This window comes from Ornithorhynchus anatinus, chromosome X5 (genome assembly GCF_004115215.2).
Source record: "Ornithorhynchus anatinus isolate Pmale09 chromosome X5, mOrnAna1.pri.v4, whole genome shotgun sequence".
Taxonomy (NCBI): Eukaryota; Metazoa; Chordata; class Mammalia; order Monotremata; family Ornithorhynchidae; genus Ornithorhynchus; species Ornithorhynchus anatinus.
In genome coordinates, this window is record NC_041753.1 from 22,876,466 (window position 1) to 22,902,098 (window position 25,633).

At 49.0% G+C, this 25,633-nt stretch overlaps 1 protein-coding gene across 1 annotated transcript in view; it reads left to right on the top strand.

Moving 5' to 3' along the window:
- TBC1D2 (TBC1 domain family member 2) overlaps nt 1-24,901 on the top strand; it is a 36,866-nt gene extending 11,965 nt beyond the window's left edge. The window contains exons 5-14 of the mRNA XM_029056123.2: nt 1,057-1,187; nt 3,144-3,343; nt 7,351-7,719; nt 11,899-12,009; nt 13,134-13,321; nt 14,921-15,397; nt 17,416-17,536; nt 21,627-21,812; nt 23,439-23,560; nt 24,215-24,901. Of these exons, the coding sequence (XP_028911956.1) occupies nt 1,057-1,187; nt 3,144-3,343; nt 7,351-7,719; nt 11,899-12,009; nt 13,134-13,321; nt 14,921-15,397; nt 17,416-17,536; nt 21,627-21,812; nt 23,439-23,560; nt 24,215-24,416 (2,107 nt within the window). The 3' untranslated portion in view covers nt 24,417-24,901. The remainder of the gene's footprint in view (nt 1-1,056; nt 1,188-3,143; nt 3,344-7,350; nt 7,720-11,898; nt 12,010-13,133; nt 13,322-14,920; nt 15,398-17,415; nt 17,537-21,626; nt 21,813-23,438; nt 23,561-24,214) is intronic.
- Nucleotides 24,902-25,633: the final 732 nt, after the last annotated feature.

Below are 25,633 nucleotides of genomic sequence, written 5' to 3' on the forward strand. Positions count from 1 at the left end.
TTTTCGATGCTATCGTCTTCGAGCTCGGTTGGTTCACCCTGGTCTGGTTCGTGGCATTTGGTGACTAGCAATTCTAGGTTTCCCCTGCTTAGATCTTTCGTGAGTTTGTAAACCTCAATCATTGTCCCCTCTCGTTTTGAATGAGGATTAGTCATCTCTTCAGCATCTCATGTAGAAACTGCTGCTTCTTCACCTGTTTTTGGTTTTTGTTTTTAACGGCCTCTGTCAAGTACTTAGTATGTGCCATGATGCACCATTGGTTTTGCCAAGGTAAACTCATTCAAACTTCAGAAACTTCAAATTTGTGTTAAAAGTTTGAGTCGGAACTTTTTTTTTTTAAGTAGGATTGTCATTTTGGCAGTCCCCGTCCACCCCTACCCCCCGCCAGGCTGACTCTATTGTGGTCCTGTGAAAAACGATCTCCGGGCCTTCGATGAGCCAGAGAACTTAGTCACTGGGAGAAATCGTAGTGGGAATCCTGGAGTCTCCAGAGTTTGTACGGGTTAGGGAGGGAGATGAGGGAACCTCATCCTCCTCAACCCCTGCCAATTCCAGAAAGAAGTCAGGCTCCCCATCCTAATTGGTTGTGTAGGACTACACAGACCCCAAATTAGCAATCTGTTGCCCAAACTGTCACCTGGACTTTCTTAACCTGGGAAAGAGAAGCAGTAGCATGGCCTAGTGGGTAGAGCCCCGGCCTGAGGGTCAGGAGGACCTGGGTTCCAATCCCGGCTCCGCAGCTTGTCTTCTGGGTGACCTTGGGCAATTCACTTCACTGCTCTAAGCCTCAGTTCCCCCATCTAGAAAATGGGGATTAAAACAGTGAGCCCCATGTGGACAAGGACTGTGCCCAACCTGATTAACTTGTATCTACCCCAATGTTTAGTATGGTGCCTGGCACTTAGTAAGCTCTTAACAAATACCATTAAAAAAAAAATTACATCAGTCTAGCCGTCCCAAAAAATAAGGCGGTGTAAAAATATGCGGCATACGCCGTTGACCCTTCCTATTTGATTTCATATGTGGCTCAACCTCGTGTCCTTTTTGTGTTTTCAGAAATACAATGCATAATATCTGTGGCAACAAACAACCCGCATGGAATGGCCGGGCTACAGGCGATGAAGCGCAAGAGCTCGGCCAAAAACAGGATGAGGAGCAACGTCTCCAAGAGGACCCAGTGTCTGCCGGTACTCACCTGCTGTGTTTGTTGTTTTATTCCTTGGGGTTCAACAGTTCCGGGGACCAGGTTGCCACCGATGTGTGTCAGATGGACCAGCCGTGGGAATCGGCTGCCTGCCTCACTGTCGGTCCCCTCAGTGAGATCGGGCCTGGGGGAGGTAAAACGGCCCCCGGGTCCCGAAACGTTCTTCGGGGTCCACGTGTGCCAGCCCGTTAGCTGGTTCTCACGCGGAACCAGGTCCCCGTTATTCGGGGCATTTTGCCCTGACATCGATTCTGCAGTAAATACGCAGGGAGGGTATCCCAAATGACACAATCTCATGAGAAGCAGGGTGGCCTAGTGGATAGAGCGCAGGCCCCGGGGGTCAGAAAGACCTGGGTTCTAATCCCGGCTCCGCCACTTGGCTGCTGTGTGACTTGGGCAAGTCCCTTCACTTCTCCGGGCCTCAGTTGCTTTGTGTAAAATGGGGATTAAGGCTGTGCGCCCCATGTGGGACAGGGATTGTGTCCAACCTTGTTTCTACCTCTGCACTTAATAAGCACTTTGACACATAGTAAGCGCTTAAATACCATAAAAACAAACAAACAAAAAATGTCATAAAAAGGAGAGGCAAAGTGTTTTACGTTTCCTTCTAGACCCCCACTGCATGATTGTGCAAGGGGATTGCGAGCCCCATGCGGGACCAAGATGGCTTCCAATCCGATCAAGTCTTATTCACTACTGAGTTTAGCTCAGTGCTTGCTATTTGGTAAACGGTTAATAAATACCACGGTTGTTATTGCATGATCTTTAAATCCTAGACATAAGGACCCCTGTTCATTTTCATGGAACACTAGTTAGGCATCCCCAAACAATAGTTCTCTATTTTACATTGTAATATAATAATAATAATGGCTGGTATTTGTTAAGCACTAACTATGTGCCAAACACTGTATTAAGCACTGGGGTAGATTTAAGATAATGATGAGGTAAGATACAGTCCCTGTCCCACATGGGGCTCACAGTCTAAGGAGAACAGGTATTGAATTCCTATTTTGCAGTTGAGGAAACTGAGGCACAGAGAAGTGAAGTGACTTCCCCAAGGTCACAGAGTAAGCAGTTGGCAGAGCCGGGATTAGAACATAGGTCCCTTGGCTCCTAGGCCCGGGCTCTTTCCACTAGACCAGGCTGCTTCTCTGTGTATTCACAGGGAAGTCAATCAATCGATTAATTGTATTTATTGAGCGCTTACTGTGTGCAGAGGCACTGTACCAAGCATTTGAGAGATTACAATGTAACCGTGTTGGTAGACTCGTCCCCTGCCAACAACAAGCTAAAAGTCTAGAGAGGGAGGTAGACATCAAATAAATAAATTATGGATATGGACGTAAGTGCTGTGGGGCTGAGGAAGGAGCGAATGTAGGGGGCAAATCCAAATGCAAGGGTGACTCAGAAGGGAGTGGGAGAAGAGGAAAGGAGGGCTTAGTCGGAGAAGGCCTCTCGGAGGAGATGTGCCCTCAATAAGACTTTGAAGATGGAGAGAGTGAACGTCTGTCGGATATGAGGAGGGAGGGCGTACCGGGCCATAGGCAGGACGGGGGCGAGATAGACGAGATGGAGGCACAGTGAGTGGGTTGGCATTAGAGGAGTGGCTTAGGAGCCGTCAGGTTTCAGGGTGTCTTGGCTTCTAATTAAGTCTCCACTGCTGTCGTTTAAGCCCACTTGCTCTGATTTACTTCTTTGAGAAATTGGAGAACATCGGGTTATCACCCTCCACAAAAATCCTTTCTATATCTGAAGACTGATATTAGATCAAACTTCAGATTTCTCTGCCTCAGAACCAAATGATCTCAATGATTGTCGCTTTTCCTTTTAGTCACATTTCCCAGGCCCCTGAATCAGTGAACAGCCTTTCTCCCACTTTCTCCCAGATCTCCGTTGCCTAAAGCTATCACGAGCCTCTGCGTGTTTCTCCCCCTTTCAGCAGGAGAAGATATTGAAGAGGGCACAAAGCCCATTCAGAAATCAGGCCTGACGGCAAACTTTACACAGAAAACCAAAAAACAGAATAGCAGTTTCCCTCTCTTTGCCGAAGGGTTTGTCCGGGACAAAACCTCCCAGGACAAAGTCACCTTTCTCCAACAGCAGAGTTTGATGCTTACGGAGGAGTTAAAGTCGCAGAAGGTGAGTTTTACCTCCGTGTTCCTTTTGGCACTAGTGTAACCTTTGAACTTCTTCACTTTGACTCCGACCCCTTCAATCAATCAATCGGTCAATGGCATTTATTGAGCACGTACTATGTACAGATCATCTACCACGCCCTTGGGAGAATACGATACAACCGAGTTGGTGGACACTATTCCTCCCCAAAGGAGCTTGCAGTCTACGGGGGGAGACTCAGAAGGCTCCCAGGCCCATGCCCGCTCTAGTTTATTTATTTTAAATGGTATTTGTAAAGCCCTGTACTAAACACTGGGGTTGCTACAAGATAATCAGCTTGGTCACAGTCCGCGTCCCACATGGGGCTCACATCTTTAATTCCCATTTTACAGATGAGCAAACAGGCCCAGAGAGGTGAAGTGACTTGCCCAACATCACCCAGCAGACAAGTGGCAGAACCTTGATGAGGACACGGGTCCTCCTGACTGCCAGGCCCGTGCTCTTTCTGTTAGGCTTTGCCGCTTCTCACGCTCTGAGTGGGGATAGTATTAAATTTTGCACTTAGATGATGGAATGAGTGTAAGTAAGATAATGATTTTAGGAGCTGTCTGAAACATGAAGTGGAGCAGCTTTGAAATGAACTGCCCAAAGTAAAGCCCACCTCGTTTGTGATTCTCATGACAGCAAGGCCAATATGTTCATCAGGGGCTGGTAGCTCAGGAAAGACTTCTCGTTTGAGAGGACCGTTACTCAAATCTCTTACTCCCCTTTCAAATCTGCCACCTCTCTCCTCATCTATAAAACCCTCTTGTAAGCCCACCTCCAAGAAGCATTTCCTGATGAATAATTATGATATTAAGCGCTTACTATGCGCCAGTCACCCTACTAGCGCTGGATTAATCGCCATCTCCCCGGGTCCTCCCCTCCCATCAGTCACCCTTATACAAACAATATACAATCAATCAATGGTATTTACTGAGCGCTTACTGTGTGTGGAGCACTGTGCTAAGTGCTTGGGAGAGTACAACACAATCAAGCCATCCTATGTATTGAGTACTTACTCTTTGCAGAGCACTGTACTAAGCGCTTAGGTGAGTATAATTCAATCAATCAATTGCATTGGGCGCTTGCTGTTTTCCAGAGCACTGTACTAAGCGCTTGGGAGAGTATAATTCAATCAGTCAGTTGTATTTATTGAGCACTTACTGCTTGCAGAGCACTGTATTAAGCACTTGGGAGAGTACAATATGAGTTGGTGCCCCAGAGTTGGTAGACAAGTTCCCTGGCCACAAAATTAGCATTTACATATATATTAATTTATGTACATTACTTGTTTTAATATTCTAATAATAATAAGTGCTTACTATGTGCCGAGCACTGTTCTAAGCGCTGGGGTAGATATAGGGTAATCAGGTTGTCCCACGTGAGGCTCACAGTCTTAATCCCCATTTTAGAGTTGAGGTAACTGAGGCACCGAGAAATTAAGTGACTTGCCCAAAGTCACACAGCTGACAAGTGGCGGAACCGGGATTAGAACCCATGACCGTTGACTCCTAAGCCCGTGCTCTTTCCACTGAGCCACGCTGCTTCTACCCATAGACTCGCTACTAGCTGTTAAAGCTTTGCTCTCTTCCCGCAACCACTGTTTATAAGTGATTTATACCTGCCCCCATTAGATTGTAAAATGCCTTGAGGGCAAGGCCCGTGTTTTGATTTTATTGTACTTTCCTAAACACTTTGTACAGTGCTCAGCACATGGAAAGTGGTCAATAGATACTAATCAATCATTTATTGAGTGCTTGCTGTGTGCAGAACACTGTACTAAGCGCTCGGGAGAGTACAATGTAACAGTATAACAGTTGGTAGACACATTCCCTGCCCACAGTGAGCTTACAGTCTAGAGGGAGAGACAGACACGAATATAAATAAATACATTAGTCAGTAAATTGTATTTATTAAGCACTTACGGCATGCAAAGCGCTGTACTAAGCGCTTGGGAGGGTACAATATAACAATAAACAGACACCCGCTGCCCACAATGAGGTTACATTTCTGTGGATGTGTACTTAAGTGCTGGGGAGGGGTGGTGAATAAAAGGAACAAGTCAGGGTGATGCAGACGAGAGTGGGAGAGGAAAGGAGGCCTTACTAAAACTAGGGTGGGGAGATAATCGGGGAAGGCCTCCTGGAGGAGATGTGATTTATTTTATTTTTTTTTTTAGCATGGTCTCAAAGACCAGAAGGGCAGTGGTCTGCCAGATAGGGAGAGGGACTTTCAGGCAGAAGGGAAGTTGGGACCGAGAGACAAACGGCCGGAGAGACAAGAATGGGGTGCAGTGCGTTGCTTTGCGTTCCAGCGGGAAGCTAAGATGTGTTTAGTTGTTTGTGTCTTTCGCTCACATCTAAAAAGAGCAATGGTCCTGAAGAACCACTTGATATGCAGGTGTTGTGGTATGTTAAAAAAAAAATAAATAAGCTAAAATAAACCCCTGATTATTGGAATTTAAACCCCAATTTTACTGACTGAGAAAACCTGGTAATTAATACCTACTTCTAGTTTTGTTTTAATCCCCCAAATTCATATTCTAAGAATGTAGGACAAGTTGAACTCAAGAACGTATTGGTTTCTCTAACCTTGTTCTGGTTGACGGGACTCAACTCAAGATTTGAAAGAATTTTCATCCTTGCCATCGTATCAGTAGTAACAGTGATCCAAACAAACAAGCCCTTGCAAAGCTTAATGCCATGCATTCTTAGCCCGATTGTTAGCGGCGCCAGAAGATTTTTAAGCTGTGGTCAGGTTTCTGTGGCAACCAGGAAACTGCTCCCACAATCTCACAATGCTGAGATAGACAAGTAGAGTGAACAATTACAGCCAATATAGCAGGTTCTCTAGAGTAGTGTATTAGCTCAAAGGTTTTTTTTTTTCCTTGCCGTTCACTCCGAGGGAGCAGAAAAGTACCCTTAGGGTGTTGGCTTCCAATCAGTGATACTTATTGAGCACTTATTGTGTGCAGAGCACTGTACTAAGCACTTGGGAGAGTACAACGCAGCAGGGTTGGTAGACGCGTACCCTGCCTACTTGGAGCTTCCAGCCTAACTGGGGAGGCAGACAAATTAAGGATCTGCATTAAGTGCCGTGAGGCTGAGAGGGGGGTGACTATCAAGTGCTTCAAGAGTACAGATCCGAGTTCATAGGCGATGCGGAAGGGGGAGGAAGTAGAGCAAAAGAGGGCTTAATCGGGGAAGTCCTCTTGGAGGAGATGTGATTTTTAATAAGTCTTTGAAGCTGGGGAGAGTGGCGGTCTATCGGATATTAAGGAGGAAGGAGTTCCAGGCCAGAAGGAGGACGTGGGCAAGGGAATGGAGGCGAGAAAGACGAGATCTAGGTATAGCGAGGAGGTTGGTGTGAAGAAATCAGGGAGGTAAGGTAGGAGGAAGTTAGGAGAATCTGGATAAATGTTTATGGTCGCCACTCGGTGTCTTGCCTCAACGGAGTAGAGTGTAGGTGGGTGTGGGTGGGTGGGTGGGTGTTCGAAGGGCAAATGGGAAGAATAGTTTTAGGGACTTCATATTCCCAGTTTGAGAGAATTTACCTTTGATGTTGAAATCTGGGGTTTATGTTTGATTTTGCTTGGCACGATATGTTTCTTCATTTATACCGTACTCTAGCTATCTAGTAGATAGAGAAGCAGCATGGCCTAGTGGATTCAAAATGGGCCTGGGAGTCAGAAGGACCTGGGTTCCAATTCCAGCTCCCCCACTTGTCTGCAGTGTGACCTCGGGCAAGTCACTTAACTTCATCATCCCTCAGTTATCTCGTCTGTATTACGGGGATTCAGGCCTCCTACTTAGACTGTGAGCCCCGCGTGGGACCTGGCTATCCTGTTTCTACCCTAGCGCTTAGTACAGTGCTTGGCATATAGTAAGCACTTAACAAATACCACATATTCAGAGGTGTGAAAGTTACCTTCCACCAAAAAAAAAAGGGGGGGGTACTTAATTGGCTGATTTTTGTATTTGTCCTTTTAGGAACTCGTCAAGATTCTCCACAAAGCCCTTGAGGCAGCTCAGCAGGAGAAAAGGGCAACCAGTATGTACCTCACAGCCTCTGAAGACAAGGACCGCCTAGAGCTGCTCCGGCATAAGGTGAGGCTAATCGCGGATCTGAGCAAGCAGGTCGAGACCCTCGAACAAGACAAGAGAGAGCTGGAGCAGACTTTGGGGCTGAAGGATGAGCACGTTCAGGAACTGAAAGAGCACGTGCGGCTGCTGATGGACAAGAACAGCGCCAAGCAGCAGGTGATCTCTAAACTGTCAGAGAAGGTCACCAAAGATTTGGTCGACGGGCTCGACGCGGGAGCCGTCCCGAAGCAGTGTGAGAAGATTGAGCACTTGAAGGTGAGATGGACGGTTCTGCCAAGTGATTAAGTACAGTGCCATGCACACAGTGGGCACTCAGTAAATACCGTTGATTGATGATTTTGTAAACTTCAGTGATAATAATAATAGTAATTGTGGTATTTGTTAAGCGCTTACTATATACCAGGCACCGTACTGAGCGCTGGAATAGATACAAGCACAACGGGATACAGTCCCTTGTCTCAAGTGGGGCTCACAGTCTCAATCCCCATTTTACAGATGAGGTAATTGAAGCCCAGAGAAGTGAAGTGACTTGCTCGAGATCGCACAGTCACGTCCCCTCTCTGCCTTCATCGCTCCAGACTGGAACGTTCTGACACAGTGTGCAATGTGTCCTCACAAGGCAGCTGCTTCATTCCCGTGATGAGATTAATTCAGGAGATTAGGTGGAAACTTCTCAACCCGGTATTCAGCTACCTTCAGAGCTAGAGGAGTTAGTTTGGGGTGGCTCCAATGAATTTGGAGAAGCAGCGTGGCCTAGTGGATAAAGTACAGAAGCACTTGGGTTCTAATCCCTGCTCCGCCACTTGTCTGCTGGGTGACCGTGGACAAGTCACTTTACTTCTCTGGGCCTCAGTTCCCTCATTTGGAAAAATGGGGATTAAAACTGCGAGCCCCATGTGGGACAGGGACTGTGTCCAACCCGATTTGCTTGTGTCTACCCTAGTGCTTAGTACAGGGTCTGACACATGGTAAGCGCTTAACAAATACCACGGTTATTATTATTGCCCAAGTGTAAGGATTATTGCCCAAGTGTAAGCCATCTCTTGGGGCTGTATTCTCTTCTGGGCAGCCAGATGGAAAGGGTGGGGAAGGCAGCTGTTGAGCCTTTAGTTACCCAAACTAAATGAATGCTCATTCCATTATCATTCCACCACTATCACATGATTGCTGTGATTCTAAAAACACTGCTAGAGGGAATTAGAAAGCTGGGCGGAGCTCAGTAAAGTGGAGTTGTTGGGATTGATTTGCCCCCTCTATTACTCAATCAGTTGTATTTATTGAGCATTATTGTGTATTGTATTGAGCGCACAATGTGTGCAGAGCACTGTATTAAGCGCCTGTACAGTGTAACAGATACATTCCCTGCCCACAAGGAATTTACAGCCTAGAGGGGGAGACAGACACTAATATAATAAATAAATTACAGATAAATGCTGTGGGGCTGGGAGGGGGGATGAATAAAGGGAGCAAGTCAGGGTGATGCAGAAGGGAGTGGGAGAAGAGAAAAGGAGGGCTTAGGGAAGGCCTCTTGGAGAAGACTGTGCCTTCAATAATAATAATAATGATGGTGTTAAGCGCTTACTATGTGCAAAGCACTGTTCTAAGCGCTGGGGGATACAAGGTGATCAGGTTGTCCCACGTGGGGCTCACAGTTTTAATCCCCCTTTTACAGATGAGGTAACTGAGGCACAGGGAAGTTAAGTGACTTGCCCAAAGTCACACAGCTGAAAAGCGGCAGAGCCGGGATTCGAACCTATGACCTCTGACTCCCAAGCCCGGGCTCTTTCCTCTGAGCCAAATGAGACTTTGAAGGTGGGGGGAGTCAAAGTCTGTGGAATGTGAAAAGGGAGCGCTGGCGGTGAGATAGATTAAACACTAGGGAGAGTACATTTAAAACCTTTAGACTGTAAACTCGTTTTGGGGATTATTTTTTTTTAATGGTATTTGTTAAGTCCTTGCACTGTACTAAAGCACTGGGGTAGACTGTGCCACATGGGGTCTCGTGGTCTTAATCCCCATTTTACAGATGAGGTCACTGAGGCTCAGAGAAGTGAAGTGCCTTACCCAAGGTCACACAGCAGACAAGTGGCAGAGCCGGGATTAGAACCCAGGTCCTTCTGACGCTCAGGCCCGTGCTCTATACACTAGGCCGTGCTGCTCTTCCTCCCGCTGCTCGTTGTGGGAAGGGAACGTATGTATCTGCCAACTCTGTAGAATTGTACTCTCCCAAGCACTTAGTACTGTGCTCTGCCCATAGTAAGCGCTCAATAAATCCCATCGATTGATCCCAAGAGATAGCGGACAGTCTCAGGCGGTGTACAGTATTTCCGCCTCCCCTCCCCCTGCCTCTTTTTATTTGAAAACAGCAGTCCTAAAGTAGCTTCATGGAATGTTTAGGTGAACATGAGCGCCTTATTTTTCCTCAGCGTTACCAGCCTGAGACAGCCCCACTGATTTCTTCTCATCTCAAATCGAGGTGTGGTTTTAGCACACTTTAAATGGAATGGTTCTAATTTCAGGTGATTTCAGGCTGGGAAGGGCAGCCTCCCATTCAGTCGTGCCTAGGCCCAGTCCTTATCAGACAGAAGAGCCCCGGGGCCTGGGAATCAGAGGATCTGAGTCTAATCCCGCTCCGCCACTGTCTGCTCTGTGACCTTGGGCGGATCACTTCATGTCTCTGGGCCTCAGTTTTCTCATCTGTAAAATGGGGATTTAATGCCTGTTCTCCCTCCTACTTAGACTGTGAGTCCCATATGGCACAGGGATTGTGTCCGACCTAATTAACTTGTATCTACTCCAGTGCTTAGAACAGTGCTTGACACAGAATGAACCCTTAACAAATATCTTAATAATAATAATAATAATAATTAGCAAAATCTAAAAGATCAACACTCTAGGAATCCAGCTGCTTATTTTTGTTTAGAGCCAGAAATGAAACTGATGGTGGATATTGATTCATCCTTTTTTTTTTTTCCTTTTTAATGGCATTTTTAAAGCACTCACTATATGCCAGGCACTGAACTAAGCCGTGGCATAGATAATCGGGTTGGACACAGCCCCTGTTCCAATCCCATATAGCGATCACACAGTGTGGATCACACAGTCTTAGTCTTGGGCAAGTCACATGGCCTAGTGAATAGAGCCCAGGCCTGGGAGTCAAACGGTCCTGAGTTCTAATCCCAGATCCGCCACTTGTCTGCTGTGTGACCATGCGCAAGTCACTTAACTTCTCTGGGCCTCAGCACCCTCATCTGTAAAATGGGGATTAAGACTGTGGCCCCATGTGGGGCATGAACTGTATCTATTTGCTTGTGTCCACCCTATCCCTTAGAACAGTGCGTAGCACATAGTAAGCACATAACGAATATTAAAAAAAAAGTCCTCATATTGCAGATGAGGTAACTGAGACCCAGAGAAGTGAAGTGACCTGTCACAGAGCAGACAAGTGACAGATCTGAGATTAATAATAATAATAATAATAATGTTGGTATTTGTTAAGCGCTTACTATGTGCCGAGCACTGTTCTAAGCGCTGGGGTAGACACAGGGGAATCAGGTTGTCCCACGTGGGGCTCACAGTCTTAATCCCCATTTTACAGATGAGGTAACTGAGGCACCAAGAAGTGAAGTGACTTGCCCAAAGTCACACAGCTGACAAGTGGCAGAGCCGGGGTTTGAACCCATGACCTCTGACTCCAAAGCCCGTGCTCTTTTCCACTGAGCTACGGCTGGTCCTCTGGCTCCTAGGTCCGTGCTCTTTCGACTAGGTCGCTCTGCTCCTCAAAAACTGTGTTCCTTAGAAAGCTATTAGAGTTCAAAAACAAAACCAAAAAATCCTCCCTGCAAACCCGCCCTAACATTCAGAAATTTAAAGGCTAGTGTCGTTCTCATTAGATTTTTCCCCGTCACCCTTTTATGTCGCATTGCTAACTCGCTTGCTAACCCTAGCCCCTTCACAGCAGAGACTGGTTCAAATAACCTTTTCCCTTCTATTCCAGGTAGGCTTGTCTTCTCCCCGCCTCAACCCCCCCCCCCCCCCCCCCCGTGGTACCATTTGGGGGCTGGAGGGGAAATCTCTATTTAACACTCGCCCCCTCCCCCACCTTTCCCCGCCTTCTTTCTGTGCCCTCTTAGAATGGAGGAGATTTGGCAAATCCCTTTTCCAGAAGATCTAGGCTCATTGTTCCCTGCTTTTAAATGAAAGCCCTTCTTGTGCAGCCTTAAAGATCGTCTAGAGTCTTTCTAATCCCGGCTCCCCCACTCGTCTGCTGGGTGACCTTGTGCAAGTCACTTCACAACCCCATGTGGGACAAGAAATTGGGTCCACATTGATGGAGCCTGCGGGCTTCTGCTAGCTCCCAGAGATTCCTGGGAAAACTGGGAGAGATGATTTCAGTAAGAATTTTGTACCTTCTCTTTATACCTCTCCTGCTAGGATGACATTGAAGCTTACAAGACTCAGAACCAGTTCCTGAATGCTGAGATCCATCAGGTCACGAAGATATGGAGAAACGTTGCCGAGAAGGAGAAAGTCCTTCTGATGAAGGTTTGAGGAACCGAGTCACGTCGTTATCGTATAAATATTGAGGCTCACTGAGCCTCGGTCTCATCTTTCCCACCGCTGATCTTTTCTCACTCTTGAGAAGCGGTACGGCCTGGTGGAAAGAACACGGGCCTGGGAGTCGGTGGACCTGGGTTGTAATCTGCTGCGTGATAGAGCACGGGCCTGGGAGGCAGGAGGACCTGGCTTCTATTCCCGGTTCTCCCCCTTATCTGCTGTGTGACCTTGGACAAGTCGTTTACCTTCTCTGTGCCTGTAAATTGGAGATGAAGACCGTGAGCCCCATGTGGGACGTGGACTGTGTCCAACTTGATGAGCTTGTATCTACCCCAGGTCTGGCACAGAGGAAGTGCTTAACAAATGCCATTTTTTAAAAAATGGAAAAAGATTGACCCAGAGGATCAAAAACGTCTTGCCACATTGACGACCCTCCCGCCCCCTTTTACAGTATAATTCCCAATTTAATGCCAGGGTGCTAATTCAGTGCTCTGCACACAGTACAGGCTCAGTAAATACCATCAATTCCCCCTCTAGACTGTAAACTCATTGTGGGCAGGGAACGTGTCTACCGACTCTGTTTTATTGTACTCTCCCAAGGGCTTAGTATAGTGCTCTGCACATAGTAAGCGCTCAATAAGTACCGTCGGTGATGGTTGATGATGATGATGCTCTGCACACAGTAAGCGCTCAGTAACTACGATTGATCGATGAGAGAAGCGGTGTGGCTCAGTGGAAAGAGCCCGGGCTTGGGAATCAGAGGTCGTGGGTTCTAATCCCGGCTCTGCCACTTGTCTGCCGTGTGACCTTGGGCGAGTCACTTAACTTCTCGGTGCCTCAGTGACCTCATCTGTAAAAATGGGGATTTAAAAATGTGAGCCCCACGTGGGACAATCTCATTACCCCGTATCTACCCCAGCGCTTAGAACAGTGCTCCGCACATAGTAAGCGCTTAAATACCATAATTATTATTATTATGACTGATCGATCGATGGCTGGATGGTGGCATTAGAAGAAAAAATACCAAATACGTGTGCCCGCTGTTACTAGAACTGAAAGCCCGAACATCCCTGCCCTGACGGCACCGTCTTCTGTCACTCTCTCTCCCTCAGTGTGCCTATCTCCAAGCCCAAAATTGCCAGCTCGAAAGCAAATACCTTGCGGTCTTGCGCAAAATCCAGGACTCTCTACCTGAGGAGGCTCAGGAATACGGGGAAGTGGTGAAGAACCTGATCCAGGAGGCTCTGCAGTTGGAAATAAAAGAAGGAACAGTGGACTCCCTCAAACTGAATTCCATCAGGTAACGGAAACCACACCTGTAATGGCGTTCACCTCGATTACCGCTCTTCATTCTCATCGCATCCCTGTGAGATCGGGACGTCGCAATCGCACCCCCTCTCCTTCCTCTCTTTTAGTTTGAGGTGCAAATACGTTCGGACGTTTGGGTTTCTGGAAACACTGTAAATGGTATTTTAAGGAGATGCCTTAAGGTGCAGTCTTTTTGTTTGTCTGTTTTAAACATCACTAGTTGTCTGTTTCAGTAGCGTGGCTTAGTGGAAGGAGCACGGGCTTGGGAGTCAGGGGACGTGGGTTCTAATCCCGGCTCCGCCACTTATCAACTATGTGACTTTGGGCAAATCACTTCTCTGTGCCTCATCGCTCTCATCTGTAAAATGGGGGTTAAGACTGTAAGCCCCGTGTGGGATGACCTGATTACCTTGTTTCTTCCCCAGCGCTTAGAACGGTGCTTGGCACATAGTAAGAGCCTAACAAATGCCATAATTAATTAATTGATTAATGGGATTGCTGATTTCTGGCCCAATCTTGAAAATATTGGGATTCAAGAACCTCTTTTTGATTTCCACTTCCTGGCTTCTTTTAGCGCGACTGAGGGTCTGTAAGTAGGGTGATTGGACAGATTGTGGAGTCCAGGGGAATTGAGTGATACAGTCCACACCCTTGTTTCTGTGTCCTGACGTGGTAGCCGACTGTATGTGTGTTAGGATGGCAGCAGAAAATGGCTGTTTGGGGAGTGACGTTATCGCTTCTCTATTTGACAACTTCTTCCAGTAGTTGGAGTGGGCTCTGCCTTGCTTATTAGCATTTGCTGTTGCCAGATAATAATAATAATAATTAATTATGGTATTTGTTAAGTGCTTACTACATGCCAGGTGCTGGGCTAGAGACCAGATAATCAGGTCCCAAAGTCTAAGTAGGAGGGAGAACTGGGATTGAATCCCCATTTTGCAGATGAGGGAAATGAGGCGCGGAGAAATGAAGTGCCTTGCCCAAGTCTTGAGAAGCAGCGTGGCCTAGTGGATAGAGCACAGACCTGGGAGTCGGAAGGACCAGGGTTCTAATCCCGGCTCCACCGCTTACCTGCCGTGTGACCTTGGGCAAGTCGCTTCACTCCTCTGGGCCTCAGTTCCCTCATCTGCAAAATGTTTCTGCTCCAGCACTTAGTACAGTTCCTGGCGCTGTATAAAACAGCAGGTAAGTGGCAGGGATGGGATTAGAACCCAGGTCCTCCGACTCCCAGGCCCATGTTTTTCCCAGGAGGTCACTCTGCTTCGGCCTGGAGAACGTAGGGTCTGGACAGCTACATCCCTGCCGTGAGGATGGGTTTGGGGGTGGAAGGAAGGTCATTTAGCCGGTGGTGGGAAAAGCGTTCATTCATTAAGTCGTATTTGTTGTGCGCTTACTGTGTGCAAAGCACTGTACTGAGCGCTTGGGAGAGTACAATATAACAATGGACGCATTCCCTGCCCACAGCGAGCTCACGGTCAATCGAGAGATTGCCCCTCCTCGAGGTACGTCAGACGCCGAGGGAACCGTCAGCGGGTCCCTCGGCACAATTCACCGCAAACTTTAGGTCCGCGGTCTTTGCTTCATTTTACAGTGAGTACGACAACTACGGGTTCATGACCGTCCCCGAATACGAAGTCGAGGACCTGAAGCTGCTTGCGAAAATCCAAGCCTTGGAGATCAGGTCCAATTACCTCCTGAACCACGAGACGGTGGAGAAACCGCTGCGGGAGAGGTGGAACAACATCGGGGAGCCCACGCCGTCCGCGGACCTGAAGAATCTGATCCGGAGCGGCATCCCCGTCGAGCGGCGTCAGCAGATCTGGAGGTGGATGGTCAACCTGCGGGTGAGGGCCATCCAGACGCCCAACCGCTACGAGGAACTGCTGAGGAAGTGCGAGGCCACGGAGAATCCCGCCTTCCAGCAGATCGAACTGGACTTGAACCGAACCTTCACCAACAACAGGCACTTCGTGTCACCCACCTCCAAGTTCATTGCAAAGCTCCGGAGGGTGTTGCTGGCCTTCTCCTGGCAGAACCCAACTATTGGCTACTGTCAAGGGTTGAACAGGTGAGCTGATCCATTGATGTTCACGGTAAGCTCCCCAGACGTGGAGGTTTTTAATGGTATTTGTTAACAAACAAATAATAAATAAGTATGGTACTCGTTAAGCGCTTACTACGTGCCGAGCACTGTCGTAAGCACTGGGGTAGATACAGGTGATCAGGTTGGACACAGTCCCTGTCCCACATGGGGCTCACACTCTCATCCCCATTTTACGGATGAGGGAACTGAGCCACAGAGAAGTGAAGGGATTTGCCCAAGGTCACACAGTGGACACATGGCGGAGCTGGGATTAGAACCCAGGTCCTTCTGACTCCCAAGCCCATGCTCTGTCCACTGAGCCCTGCTGTACCTACCAAGTAATTAGGTTGGACACAGTCCGTGTCCCACGTGGGGCTCACACTCTTATCCCCATTTTACAGATGAGGGAACTGAAGCACAGAGGAAAGGAAGGGACTTGCCCAAGGTCACACAGCAGACCCGTGGCGGAAGCGGAATTAGAACCCAGGTCCTTCCGGCTCCCGGGCCTGGGCTCCACGTACTGGTCCATGCTGCTTCGCTACGTGTGGTGTAGCTGACGCCGAGACACCGAGGTTCAACCCCCTATACCCAGGACTGATTCTAATCAGTACTTGGGCTCTCGGCTGATGGGCGTCTAAACCCCCAAATAATTCTTGCGCTTTGTGAATTGTCGAATTCAGTCACATTTCTTCATTTCTTCGAGTCCCAGGAAATTCTTGAAATTGATTGTGGAGTCTCTTTGCTGGTTTGATCTCTCCCTTTAATTCTCTGGAACAGCACGGCTTAGTGGATAGAGCACAGGCCTGGGAGTCAGAGGATCTGGGTTCTAACCCTGGCTCCACCGCTTTTATGCTGTGTGACCTTGGGCGAGTCACTTCACTTCTCCGGGCCTCAGTTCCCTCATCTGCCAAAGGTGGGGGGTTCAATACTTGTTCTCCCTCCTACCTAGACCGTGAGCCCCATGTGGGACCTGATGATCTTGTATCGCCCCAGTGCTCGCTACAGTGCTTGGCACGAAGTAAGTGCTTAAAAAATACCGCAGTTATTACTCTTTTTCCTCATGTGTACTTCATGACAGCAGGGTGTGAATGAGTGATCTTTATTCTACTGACTTGAACCTCTCAGTTGGAGACTATTCTCTCCACCTAGACCGAAAGCTCACCGTGGGCAGGGAACGTGTCTACCGACTCTGTTCTGTTGTCCTCTCCCAAGCGCTTAGTGCCGTGCTCTGCGCACGGTAAGTGCTCAATAAATCCCATCGATCGATTGATTAGGCGGTGCCAGCTCTTTTGAGGTCAGTAACGGTGATGACTCTGAAATTCACCTTCTGAAACTCTCTTCAGGGTCTAGCCAGCATTTGATTTTCCAACCTTTCTCTTTGCACATCCTCATTCAAAATCTGGTTGCTTTGTTTGGAAAACAGGCAGAGTTGTTCTAAGACAGGAAGACGTTTGGGCAGTCTCTTTCTCCATTTCCCCTTGCCTTCCCCCTCCAAAGTCAAAATTTCATCATAACTCTAATGCTCGGCTTTCCGGTGGAATTGAACTTCTTGGTCACTCTTGAGAGGATTGCTGCGTGTCGGCTGCAACCTGCTGAATTATTTTGTTTGTAACGAGGAGTCGGGTTGAAGTGACTCCGCGGACCTGGCGCGGAGTCACTTGGTCGCCATGGCAAGATGAAATAATGATGATAATGATAACTGTGGAGTTTGTTCATTGTTCACTGTACTAAACACTGGGGTAGATCATCATCATAAGATCATCAGGTCCCAAATGGGGCTCACAGTCTAAGTAGGAGGGAGAACGGGGATTGAACCCCCCATTTTGCAGATGAGGGAACTGCGGCCCAGTGAAGTGAAGCGACTTGCCCAAGGTCACACGGCAGGTGTGTGGCAGAGCCGGGGTTAAAACCCGGGTCCTCTGACTCGCAGGCCCCTGCTCTTTCCACCAGGCCACACTGCTATACAGCGTGAAATACAAGACTTCTGTTTCTGTGTGATCTAGGTTGGCAGCGATCGCACTCCTCGTTCTGGAAGAAGAGGAAAGCTCCTTTTGGTGCCTGGTGGCTATCGTGGAGACCATAATGCCAGCAGATTACTACAGTAAGACACTGATAGCATCCCAGGTGAGCGGGAACATCTCTGCCTATTCATCCAGACTGTCGTGTGACCTTGAGCAAGTCACTTCACTTCTCTGGGCCTCAGTTACCTCATCTGGAAAATGGGGATTGAGACGTTACCTCATCGGGAAAATGGGGATTGAGACCGTGAGGCCCACGTGGGACAGGGACTGGGTCCAACCCGTTCAGCTTGTTTGTAACCCCAGCGCTTAGTACAGTGCTTGGCACAAAGTAAGCGCTTGAACAGATACCTTTATTATTATTATTGCTATTATTATTATTAATCGGACTGCATAAAAGAGTCATGTTTTTTGACACCCGTGTCCACTCTCCCCCAAACGCCCTTTGCCCTGGAAATCCAGTTCCAACCATCAGGTTTGTCAGAGCTTTTTAGTAGATAATGAAGAGACTGTGCACTCTCTGGCGCTCTGATCTGTCGTCGTTAGTAATATTTATTAACTGCTTACGGTATGTTCTAAGCGCTGGGGTGAATACAAGTTAATGCGGTTGGACCCAGTCCCGGTCCCGCTTGATGGAGCTCACACAACCTAAGTAGGAGGGAGAACAGGTATTTCATCCCCTTTTACGGATGAGGAAACTGAGGCCCAGTGAAGTGACATGCCCCAGGTCACACAGCAGGAAGTCGACGGAGCTGGGATTAGAGCCCAGGTGCTCTGTGCTCTTTCCAATAGGCCACACTGCTTCTCTGTGCAAAGAAGTGTACTAAACACTGGGTAAAAGAACTGGGATGAGAATCACACACGGTCCCTGGCCCTCAGAGGACCCGTAGTCTAAAAATAAGACGGGGAGGGGTTGGCGACAGACACGTGAAGAAAGGGGAAACAAGAACACAACAGAAGCACACCGTGAAAAGGCCAGAGACGAGAATAAGCAATTTAGGAGCTGCAGAAGACCGAAGCTAAAGGAACCAGCTTATGGCAGCTGTTCAGAGTCCAATATTCTCAGATTTCAGAAGGCCACTTGTCCTCACCCTGCTGTGGTGGAGAGAGAGGGCTGGGATCTGACATCCAGGGAGAATGGCAGCTGCGGGCTGTCTTCCAGGCGGCGGCAGGTTTTCTGTTCCCCTTTCGGGAGAGGGGCCGGGCCTTGTGGGGCCGCTTGATCCTCACCCTGCAGCGGTCTGGGGCCCCATGGACATTTTCCAGGGGCTTCCTGTCTGCTGAGTGCTAGGCAGGTGATGACGATGGTATTTGTTAAGCCCCTACTACGTGCCGGGCACTCTCCTAAGCGCTGGCGTGGTTACGGGCAAATCTAATTGGACACAGTCCCTGTCCTGCATGGGGCTCACAATCCTACTCCCCATTTTACTGATGAGGTGACTGAGGCACAGGGAAGTGAAGTGACTTGTCCAAGGCCACACAGCAGGCAAGTGGTGGAGCCGGGATTAGAACCCATGACCTACTGACTCCCAGGCCCGTGCTTTACAATAAAAATGTTGGTATTCGTTAAGCGCTTACTGTGGGTAGAGCGCTGTTGTAAGCGCTGGGGGAGATATACAGGGGAATCAGGTTGTCCCACGTGAGGCTCACAGTCTTAATCCCCATTTTACAGATGAGGTAACTGAGGCCCAGAGAAGTGAAGTGACTCGCCCACAGTCGCACAGCTGACAAGTGGCAGAGCCGGGATTCGAACCCATGACCTCTGACTCTCAAGCCCGTGCTTTCTCCACTGAGCCACGCTGCTTCTCTAATTATGCCATGCTACTTCCGAGGTTACGAGCGGATTCCGTCCCTGTCCCACTTGGGTTCACCATCTCTCTTATCCCCATTTTTCTGATGAGGAAACGGAGGCCCAGAAAGGTTAAATGACTCGCCCTAGGTCACGCAGTAAACCGGTGGCAGAGCTGGGAGGCGAACCTGGATCTCCTGGCTCCCACCCGTGCTTTTTCCACTAGGGCATGCTATTCCTTCAAACTGTCTGCTGCTGATAGATAAAATAGCAGGGCCCAGAGCAGTATTAAGATGAGGGCTCCGTGAGGAGAAGACGTGACGGTCAGCAGCAGAGATGCGGTTGGGAACCTGAAAATTCAGTGGTCTCTTCATGCTGGTGATGAACAGTTTATGCCAAAGCAACTCCCAGGGGAAAGGCGGAAGCAAAGGACGATGGTTAGCTGGAGAGGAGATCTAAAAGGCAGTAAGCAGTGTGGCCTAGTGGAAAGAGCATGGCCCTGGGAGTCAGAAGGACCTGGGCTCTAATCCCGATTCTGCCAGTTGCTTGCTGTGTGACTTTGGGTGAGTCACTTAACTTCTCTGTGGCTGCTTCCTCAAGTGTAAAATGGGGATTCGATACCTGTTCTCCCTCCTTCTGAGACTGTGAGCCCATGCGGGACAGGGCCGGTGTCTGACCTAATTAGCTTGTACCTGCCCCAGTGCTTAGAACAGCGTTCGATACATAGTAAGTACTTAACAAATACCATAAAAAAGAGCTGCTGAGGGAAGGAATTGGTCAACTTCAGGGCATAAAATTCAGGGCACAAAAAGCCTGGAGAGATTGCTTCATTTTATTGACCCTCATATTTGTTCTATAAATGTGAAATTCCTTCTGTCTTATAAGAATACAGTTGGCGAAGGACATTATTATTATTACAATTATTATTATTATTGAATTTGTTTAGCACTGACTATGTGTGAAGCACCGTTCCGAACGCTGGGGTAGATAAAAGCTAATCAGGTCGGACACAGTCCCCGTCCCCCATGGGGCACACGGTCTAAACAGGAGGGACAACAGGCATCGAATCCCCGTTTTACGGAGGAGGAAACTGAGACGCAGAGAAATAAAGGGACTCCACTTCTTTTGGAAGAAGAATTTGATTATTACGTGAGACTTTGGAAAGAACCTGGGATATGATTTGGTGGAAGTCCTGGATCCTATCACCTGTCCCTAGTACCTGACAAATTAGTGAGAAAGTTTCTGCCGTGAAAAGCTGGGTGTCAGTGGTCGGCTTCCATTAGAGTCCCAGCCTGCCTCTACCTGCAACCCAGCCCCACCTCACCCTCCTCTTTCAGATCACGCCCTAACCCTTCCTGCTTGGCAGCCCCGGGGGGTAAGAAACTGGGCACAGAGACAGGGTAGGGTGTGGAACAACTGGGATCGGCAGTGAGGGTGAGGCAGGGGGGAAGAGAAGGGGCAGAGAGTCTTTGAACCTCGCTCAGCTTCGACTCTTAAAACCTCTGGCTGCCACTGAGATGTGTGAAGTCGGAGCCAGTTAATTTAATCGAAAGGGCTTCCCCCAATCTACGAGTTGCTTGGGAGAACTGTCCGTTAGTCTCCCGTCTTGAGCCCCGTCTCCCCGGACCGGGTCGTAGCTCTGGGTGTCACGGGAGGTCACAGCCATCTTTGGATGCGTACTTGGTCTTGACCCAGCTGCCATCTAGCCTCCGGTCTTAATCCTCAGGCGTCTGAGCTGGGCTTCGGTCCCCGAGCGACTAGCAGTTATGGTGTTTATTGAGCACTTGCCGTGTGCTGAACGCCGAGTTGGATGGAAGGGTAGCAGTTAATAATAATAATAATGTTGGTATTTGTTAAGCGCTTACTATGTGCAGAGCACTGTTCTAAGCGCTGGGGTAGACACAGGGGAATCAGGTTGTCCCACGTGGGGCTCACAGTCTTAATCCCCATTTTACAGACGAGGGAACTGAGGCACAGAGAAGTTAAGTGACTTGCCCACAGTCACACAGCTGACAAGTGGCAGAGCTGGGATTCGAACTCATGAGCCCTGACTCCAAAGCCCGTGCTCTTTCCACTGCGCCACGCTGCTTCTCCATGCATGCTGCTGCTTCCAGCAGTTCGGACCCAGGCCCTGTCCTACGCCGGGTTCACGCCCTTACCCATTTTACAGATGGGGAAACGGAGGCCCAGGGAGGTTTCGTTACTTGCCAACAGTCCTGGGACTAGAACCCAGGTTTCCTGCCTCCCAGACCTGTGTTCTTTCCACTAGGCCGATCTGCCTCCGTGATGGCAGAAAGGACTCCAAAGGGGGACCTTTCTTTCCTAGCAGAAAGGCTAGAGAAACCGACCCGTCTGTGCTTATTCTGCTGCTGTAAAATGTAACATTTGACTTCTTGGCCAACTTCAGGTAGATCAAAGAGTTCTCCTGGATTTTTTGTCTGAGAAGCTTCCCAGGCTGATGGCTCATCTGAAGCTGCACAAGATCGACCTCTCGCTAGTCACCTTCAACTGGTTTTTGGTGGTTTTTGTGGACAGTCTGGTCAGTGACATCCTCTTTAGGGTCTGGGACGCCTTCTTGTATGAGGGGGCCAAGGTAGGAGATGTTTTCTTTGCTAGTCCCCGTCTTTCCCGTCACCTTAGACGACACCACCGTCCTCCCTCTTTTGCAAGTCCGTGACCTCAGCGTTCTCCTCGACTCATCTCTTTCAACCCACGTATTCAATCCGTCACCAAATCTTGTCGGTTCTAAATTCACAACGTTGCTGAAATCCAGCCTTTCCTCTCCATCTAAACTGCCACTCCAAGCACTTACCCTCTCCCGCCTTGTCTACCGCGTCGGCCTCCTCGCTGACCTCCCTGCCTCGTGTCTCTGCCCGCCTCAGTCCATACTTCACTCTTCTGCCTGGATCATTTTGCTAAGAAGCCGTTCAGTCCGCCTCTCACCACTCCACAAGAACTTCCAGTGGTTGCCTATCCACCCCCACGTCCAACGGAAACTCCTCGCTATTGACTTTAAAACACTCAATCAACTCGCCCCCTCCTATCCTACCTCGCTGATTTCCTGCTACAGCCCAGCCTGCAGACTTCACTCCTCCAACGCCAGCTTGCTCACTGTGTCTCGTTCTAATCTGTCTCTCCGCTGACCCCTTTCTCACGTCCTCCCTCTGACCCGGAACTCCCTCCCCCTCCATATACGCCAGACCACCACTCTCCCCACCTTCAAAGCCCTATTAAGGTCACATCTCTTCCACGAGGCCCTCCCAGTGAAGCCACTTTTCCTCCTACTCCCTCTCCCTTCCGCGTCACCTGTGCCCATGGATCCGTACCCTTTAAGCACTCGGTATTCACCCCTCCCTAAGCCCCACAGCACTTATGTACAAATCCGTAATATGGCATTAATGTCGATCTCCCCCTCTAGATTGTAAGCTCTGTGTGGGCAGGGAACGTATCTACCAACTCGTTCTAAGTGCTCAGTACAGGGTTCTGCACGCAGTAAGCACTCAGAAAACGCCACTGATTGATTCGAATGAAATTCCTTCACGCTACACCTCATATTGTTCTGCATGTTCGTTTTAAGTTGCACTAGCCTCTTTCCCTGTCCCTCCCTACCGCCAAAAGGGAATTAGGCATTCAACAGGCATGTCACCCTTCAGAATCACCTGTAATTAACTACTCAGAAGATGGACGTTGCCAAACTCACCCTCTCCTGGACTCTCAGAGCCAAGCCGTCCTACTGAAGTACTTAGACTTCAAAGTGAATCAGCTTTAGCCACTTTCACTGTACTTCCCTGAAACACTCCAAAATCTGGCAAAAGGGAAATGTTAACTGAAAGGACCAAATCGGGGAAGAAATAAACCCAACGAAATAACCAAGAGTTGGTCTTTGTTTTTTGAGAGTTGACCCTTCTGTGTCCCGTGACACAGGCCTGAGTCCTGAATACCTCATGGTTCGGCGAAACACTTACGTACATATCTACAAATTATAAATTATTTATATAATGCCTGTCTCCCCCTCTAGCTCATTGAGGGCAGGGGATGTGTCTACCAACTCTGCTCTATTGTCCTCTCCCAAGCAGAGCACACTTAGCACTCAACAGATACCGTTGATGATGAGGATGATGATATAGTTACTGCCAAAAGACCCCTATCCAAGGATGATAAAGTTCACCACCTTTGAACGTAACCGTGGTGTCCTAAGATGGATCTGAACTCGTTCCAGGTGATATTCCGGTACGCCCTGGCCATATTTAAGTACAACGAGGAGGAAATCCTCCGAATCCACGACAGCCTGGAGATCTACCAGTACCTCCAGTTCTTTACCAAGACCATATGCGACGGCAGGTAAGAGTGGCAGGCTTTAGCCTCGGCTTTCAAATGTCTGGTTTTTCCACCCGACTGATGTGCTTCCCCGCTTGATGAATCAGCGTCTGGCCCCGGAACAACTGTGTTAACTTGCAGGGATCTGGCGAGGGAGAAGTGGCTATGGAGCGTCGGTCGGTCGGTCGAGGCCCAGTTGACCAAAGGGAGAGGAAGGAAACCGCTCCTCCTGTTCCCCACCCCTATCCTGCCCCAGGCGTTGCTGCAGAGGCAACAAGAGTTTGCTTCCAGCCCTTCTGGGATGAGGCCCCCCCCACCCCTCTTCCTCTCTCTCTTTAACCCCCTCTTAGTCAACTTTCAGCCTTCCTATCTTTTTTTTCCGTGGTGGTATTTGTTAAGTGCTTACTATGTGCCGGGCACTGTTCTAAGCGCTGGGGTAGATAAAAAATAATCGGGTCGGACACAGTCCCTGTCCCACATGGGGCTCACAGTCTAATCCCCGTTTTGCAGATGAGATAACTGAGACCCAGAGAAGTGACGTGACTTGCCCAAAGTCACCGGCGGACGTGGCGGAGCCGGGGCTAGGACCCAGGTCCTTCTGATTCCCATGTCCGGGCTCCAGCCACTAGGCCACCCTGCTTCTCAACTTCTTCTCTGTCTGACCCCTCTCCTTCACAGGAAGCTGATGAACATTGCCTTCAATGATATGAACCCATTCCCCATGAAACAGCTGAGGAACCGTCGAGCGCTGCACAGAGAGAAGCTGGAGGCTGAACTGAGAGAATTGGAGAGCATCAAAGCAGAATACGTGAGAGAGAGAGCCGGGCAGGGAAGCAAGCCACTTGAAGGATGCAATAGCGAGGATGAGGAAGACACGTAAATAAAGGGCCTTCAGTCAGCTGCCTGGGAATTTCATAGTCGCACCCGGTTTAATCGCTGCCGCTCTGAGCGGCTCCCCGTTCCCCGTCTTCCGAGACAGTCGGCGACAAAGCCGGTTTTCTTTTCTCCGGGCTCTCTGTGATATTAAGGCCAGAGGACAAATGGAAAGAAGTGGCCCGGGCGGGGCTGTGCGGCATGGGTTTGGGTGGAGGGGATGAAAGGTCAGTGTCCCACCATCCTCCCTGTTCTCAGTTCTGACTGAACCGCTGCAGACAAGACCACCTCTCGGCTGGGCGTCGAGTACCAGAGTAATGGTTCTGCCTTGAAGATGTCCTCTTTCCTCTCTCAGCCTTCTTTCTGTCTCCGATGCTTTGTGCTCCCCGGGGTCTTGGAAAACTTGAATCCTCTGAATTGATCTTCATGTTTGCGATGAGCTCACGATGAGGATTTTTAATAGTAAAACCAAAGGAGCCAGTATTCCCCTAAGCCAGCTAAGTGTGTGTTGCCCAATTCCACCTTCCCAGCCCACACCCAAAAAGAAACGCCATTGGAGATCTCAGGAAATGTTGGCCGATGGAGACCCTGCCCCTATACCCCTACTCTGGGAATGTAGAACTGATTGGCGCCTTTTGTAGGGGGCAATTAGGTTCAGGTGAGTGGTGAAATACGGCTCCCCAGAGCTGGGCCTTACATCCCGGGTTTTATGGTGCTTATAGGCGGCCCTTCACGATGCTGGCTAATTGTTCTCTGCAATTATTATCGGGCGGTGCTCCGTGCCAAACATTTTTGCATACGTACATTTGTTTCCCATGGTCATTCGATATCTGTGTTCTTCGTAACCCAGACTGTCGGGAGAGTTCTAGAGTGAATGAGTTAAGGGAAACGGGATCCCCTTTGCTGGAAAACCAACTTTTCCTGTGGACCCAGTTACACACATGAGCATGTGGCTTCCTGCTGCTAAGGGGAGGGAAATGGAAGCGGGGATGAGCGTTTTTGCTTTGTTAAAAATCTGGGAAAATGAAAGCCGTGGCTATGGGCCATTGGCTTGAAGTCTCAGTGTTCCGGTTCCGGCCTCTGTCTCCCTTCATCTTGTCTTCTCGTTTTGGAAGGACGCTGAGGTTGCTGACCCTGACCGTATCTTGCTGCCAACTGGGCAGTCAGTCGGAGAATGCTTTCTCCCAAGTCTCTCCCTCCAGTGCTAATCCGTTTCCTCACATC